Source organism: Cololabis saira, chromosome 3 (genome assembly GCF_033807715.1).
Source record: "Cololabis saira isolate AMF1-May2022 chromosome 3, fColSai1.1, whole genome shotgun sequence".
Classification (NCBI taxonomy): Eukaryota; Metazoa; Chordata; class Actinopteri; order Beloniformes; family Belonidae; genus Cololabis; species Cololabis saira.
The window spans coordinates 35,761,362-35,766,558 of NC_084589.1; the positions used below are offsets into that span (position 1 = coordinate 35,761,362).

Here is a 5,197-nt window from a genome sequence, read left to right on the forward strand (position 1 = left end):
TTCATTCATATTATGCTCTTATTTATTGATATCATAATATACAGGTGAAGGTCGGAAAATTTGAATATATTGCAAAACTTCATTCGTAGTAAATTCAACTAAAGGTGAAACACATATCCCCACTACTTTCAAAGTGAGATATTTCAAGCCTTTATTTGTTATAATTTTGATGATTATGGCTCACAGTTTATTAAAAATCCCAAATAAAAAATCTCAAAAAATGTTCCTCCAGACCTTCCGCTCAATCGGAGATGTTCCTCAAGACCTTCCGGGCACCCAGAGATGTTTCTCCAGACCCTTCCGGGCAACCGGAGATGTTCCTCCGGACCCTTCCGGGCAATCGGAGATGTTCTTCCGGGCAATCGGAGATGTTCCTCCGGACCTTCTGGGCAACTGGAGATGTTCCTCAAGACCTTCCGGGCACCCGGAGATGTTCCTCCGAACCTTCCGGGCAACGGGAGATGTTCCTCCGGACCCTCCAGGCAACCAGAGATGTTCCTCCGGACCTTCCCAGCACTCTCCTTCTCCCTGTTTTGGGGTCTTTCTGTCTTCTGTAACTAAATTGCTGCTCTGTTGGGTTCAGATCCGGTGACTGACCTGGGTATTGAAGAATATCTCATTTCTTTGCCTCAGCATGTCCAGGTTCATTATTCATCTGCTCCGTGAAGCTTCGTCCACCAGTTATGTAGCATTTGTCTGAATGTGTTCAGAGTTTAACCCTGTTAAAGAATTCCTCTAGACACTTCTGTCAGCTGTCATGTCATCAATAACCACCAGTGAACCCGTACCACGACGCTGCCTCAACACAGGATGTGGTCTACTTTGGGATCAAGTTCTTCCTTTCCTTCTCCAGATTTTTCTCTTGGTTTAATCTGTCTGAAGAATATAACTGCAGAACTTGTAAGTACTTTATTTTTTATGTTTTCTGGTAATCACGTCGGTGTTTCCTGTTTTCAGTTGTTACTAGAGGTTTGGACCTCATTGTGGATTTATATTCATAAAGACGTCTCTTGATAAGACTCATACTGACAATGGTTCTGCTACCTTCTTTTCCTTCGTTTCATTTGTCCTGAGGTAACAGAAAAATGGACCAAACCAGAACAATTAACATCTTTCAGTCAACTGTCCCCTCAAACCAGTGAAATTGAGTTCCTTTCCTTAAAATGGCTGTAATTCCTGAATAGTCAAAGCTATATTGTTGTGAAATCTCTTAAAATAAAGCTGAAAGTTTACATCTTAATTGTTTGATTTCAAAAACGTTGCAGATGAAGGCAAAATCATGAAAACTCTGCCCTGACCACACAACTCCCACCTCCATCAGACAAAATCAATGGAGCGACTTATCTGCGCGTGAAGGACAAACGAGTCAGCATCAACGATTTGCAGTCTGTTAATGTCAGTTCAGTGTTTGCTTTTTACTGAAACGTTTTGCTGACACGAACATGTGACGCCGCTTCAGACGCTATCTCGGTCGATTTTCATAAAACAACACAAGCTGGAGACATGTTGGGTTTCCTGAAGGATTTATAATTTTACAACACTGTAGTTTATGGTATAAATCACTCAATAGCTCCAAAAAAAATGGCAATAGTGTGACATTTTTGAAACGTTTCTTGGGTGTGCTTGAAGAGAAGAGAACAGAAGAGAAGCTATATTAAACGAATAAAACCATACAAAATCAAAAGAATCATCAAATAGCAGCGATTATGAAGAGACCAAAGTTCCTCCGGAATGATTAAATGTATAAACAGCAAATTCACATGAGGAAGAAAAAAATCTTTGATTACTGTAATTCAATTTGAATTTATCTGAAGTACCATGAAGATCCACAAGAGGGCAGCAGCTGAAAACTGCATTTTATTTCTGTTGCATCATCAGACCTCACAGAAATAACTACTGGTTGACACCCTGCATGAACTCCTCTCATCCGTGGAGGAGTGGTTTTCACTTGAGCCACTTCTTTATGCATTTCCTGAACACCGACCTTCTGTTGATCCACCCCCCGTGAGTCACCTTGGGTAAAATGCACTCCTCGATGTCGCCGCGTTTGTCCAGCGTCTTCAGACCAAACGTGTCTTTCTTGTAAATCTTTCAGTGATAGAGATAAAGAGATAAACAAAGTTTAAGATTCTTAAATGTCTTTGCAGATATTAGTGTATGTACATGCCTCTTAAGTTTGAACCGCGACATTTCGGTCGGGTTGATGTCAGGACTTTGACTCAATTGGATCACCTAGATTTTGTCTTTTTCCAACCCTTGTGGGATAGATTTGCTCCTGTTTTGGGGCTGTTTCCTGTTGCACAACCAGACGTAATTGGCTTAAAACGTATCTCTGCAACTCTCCGGTGTAGTTAAATCAACACGGGCACTTATATTAGGTGGTATATTAGTATAAGTCTTAGTGCACTTGGCGCAAATCAAATCAGTTTTGAGTTCAACCTGAAGATGTGATGTGTCTGTAGCCAAATTAATTTCACTAAAGTGACAGTGTGGATAGGGTCCCTACTGGGAAACCGAGGCAGTTTTGCCTTGTACATGTGCATGAGTAGATCAAAAGGACTGTTTGTACAGAAACCTCAATACCGTGCTCCCATATGCAAAATGAGAAGATCTGATGGTCTCTGCTTCCACTGAACTGGATATGGACTTCCAGATTGATGAACAAAATGGGCAAATGTTGAAAGTTTTCCACTTACCTTCTGTTTCCTCATCGGGACAACGTTTTTGTTCTTGTCATAAAATCCAAAGATGCTGTGAAGACAAGAGAAGACAAGAGAAAACAGAGAAACGGTTCAGTAAAGAGGTCTTCACACATCTGGAACTGCGTCAGCATTGTGCACACAAAGCTCTGTGAAAGTCGAAGGAATGAAGGTCTGTGTCCCAGTTAGAGAATGGAAAATTGTATAAATATACATTTAAAGCCCTCATCAAAGAATATAATTAAGTTCACAATAGTCTCATTAGAACTAGTTGTCATGTTGTTATAAAATAAAACTAATGCTAAGGAAGCTGTTACCCCTGTACCTTCTGAATAAGGCTGATTTGTCGAATACAATTTAGAGACATTTTAGATGGTGTTACCTGGACTGCCAGGGGGTGATGACATCATCTGCTGGTCCTCCAATCAGCACCAGCTTCTTGATCCGCAGGAAGTTTTTCTTCCACGCTGCGAAAGTGAAACACAAATTTTTTTTAAAGCAAAAATTAACCTGATCGGAGAAGGTCGTATTTCTCTACCTTTCTTTCTCTTGTGATTAACTTCCCCGTTCAGCACGGGCAGAAAGGTGTTTTTCTTCAGGTACCTGCGTATGTGCCGAGGGTCTGCGGAGAAAATGGCAGCGCTGAGTGTCGCCTCGGCTGTTACGGGTGGAGAAACGCTCTAAACACCTCCTCCTCCGTTCTTACCCTTCCAGTAGTTGCAAATGGACACCTGCTGTCCGACTGGGTTGTAGCAGATCTTGTACGCGTCTCCTTCAATGTTCGGAAAGAGTCGCTGGACGTTAAACGCCTCTGTGGAGAAGAAAAAAACATGAGTTCAGTATTCTTCATAACAGGGAAGAGGGAGGATCTTTGAACATCACGTGACCTCCACCAACCTCCGAATTGTCCGGCCAGCGGCGATGCAAGCGCTATGAAGTTGTGCACTTTGTGCTTCGGTAACAGGGAGAGAACCCCTCGACAGACGAGACCACCTTCATCAAACAGCAGACAGGAGGTTTGGAATAAGAGGACATGTCCTCCATCATGTATTAATCATGTATTTTGGTTCCGGTAAAGACGACGTGACGACCTTGTGAGAAGCACAGCAGATGGAAACCGTTGGGGAACTTTTTCGCTAGTTTTTTCACGGCCAACCCGTAGCCTTGGATTTGCCTCCACATGGGCATCATGCTGCCCCTGTTGCTGAAGAGATTGGGAACCACCACCTTGGTACCCGGATGCTCCTGGATGCAAGTGAATAAGAGAAGAGGGAAGTGAGGAGCAAATGAATGAACCACAAGCAACGGTGAAACTTGAGGAGCCTTTAATCGTCGTATTAAATTGCTGCAGAATTGAAAATGAGGATGCTGAGGCGGCACGCTGACGTCAACTCCTCTGGACACCTGACTGGCCAGAGAACCGCCCGGGGGAACCTCTGGTCCCTCTAGTGGTACGCATTCCACCGGGGGGACCTCAGGTCCCTCTACCGTTACAGGTTCCACCGGGGGAACCTCAGACTAAATGTATTTCTGATATAACCTCAAAACAAAAATTGGCGGCGTTAAAGGCACGACATGAACTCAGCAGAACTAAAGGTTTCAGAAAACCAACCAAACACTCAAAGAAGGTGTTTGATGACGTAATTACTCTCTGTGCTCCAGACATCAAGGCTAGATAGTTGTGACTCCTCTGATAAGGTTCATATTTTTCGCTCCACTGCAGAAGCGTTGACTGTCACAACTCCAACCGATGCGAACAGCGACCTTGACCGTCGGATAGGAGAGGCTTGTTTATGTTCTCTGGAGGATTAAATCTCCGAAGCGTCGCCACAGATTCAAATAAACAGACCTGAACCGACTTCATTCTGTGACACACAGAGCTGCATTTGTGACAAAACACACAAACGTGCTGCTGACTCCTGTGCACAGCTGCAAAATGAACTTTTATAATGAGGCTTTCCCAAATTCAGATTCTAAAGTTGTTAAAAGTCGTTTGAATGCTCAGATTCGATGATGAGTTGAAGTCCTACCCTCTTGATGAACCTCTTCATCCTATTTAAGCCTTTGTTGTCCCCGAAAGCACCGTGCACCAGGACGACGGGCTTGTACCCGCAGGTGTAGCCCACAGCCGCCAGCAGGAGCAGAGCCAGCAGGGAGGTCCTCATCTCGTTTTCCCGGGTCCAGAGGTCCAGAGGTCCAGAGGTGGCGGAGGATCCAGCGGAGGGATGCAGACTGACGCCTCCCCGGAGGATCTTGGTTGTTTTCTCCTGGTGGGGCTGACGTAGCAGCAGTGAGGGTGGTGCTGGGCTCCGTGGCCTTCATCCCCCACTTTCACACTTCCTAACTTGTTTTTATCACTTTGCAAACTGAAAACATTTACAAGTTTATATTTAAGCAGATTATTGATTTCCTTCTTTTTAACATGACTCAGACATCACTTGGTACTAAAGGTTTGATAAACCATCAAATTCTCTCCAGACCAATGTCTGCTGGTGGTT

The 5,197-nt window shown here is 43.9% G+C and overlaps 1 protein-coding gene across 1 annotated transcript; it reads right to left on the reverse strand.

The window, feature by feature from the left end:
- Positions 1–241: 241 nt before the first annotated feature.
- On the reverse strand, positions 242–4,864 carry LOC133440641 (lysosomal thioesterase PPT2-like). The gene is made up of 9 exons (XM_061717963.1): positions 4,730–4,864; positions 3,791–3,944; positions 3,597–3,692; positions 3,406–3,510; positions 3,238–3,321; positions 3,082–3,166; positions 2,697–2,751; positions 1,985–2,088; positions 242–329 (listed from the first exon to the last, which is right to left on the reverse strand). The coding sequence occupies exons 1-9, from the start codon at positions 4,862–4,864 to the stop codon at positions 242–244; spliced, it is 906 nt and encodes a 301-aa protein (XP_061573947.1).
- Positions 4,865–5,197: the final 333 nt, after the last annotated feature.

Coding starts and splice junctions, on each gene's coding strand:
- LOC133440641 (XM_061717963.1), bottom strand. CDS start 4,864: ATGAGGACCTCCCTGCTGGCTCTGCTCCTGCTGGCGGCTGTGGGCTAC. Junction 3,693..3,790: donor TCTGCTGTGCTTCTCACAAG/GTCGTCACGTCG, acceptor TGTTTGATGAAG/GTGGTCTCGTCTGTCGAGGG. Junction 330..1,984: donor GGGGGGTGGATCAACAGAAG/GTCGGTGTTCAG, acceptor ATTGCCCGGAAG/GGTCCGGAGGAACATCTCCG.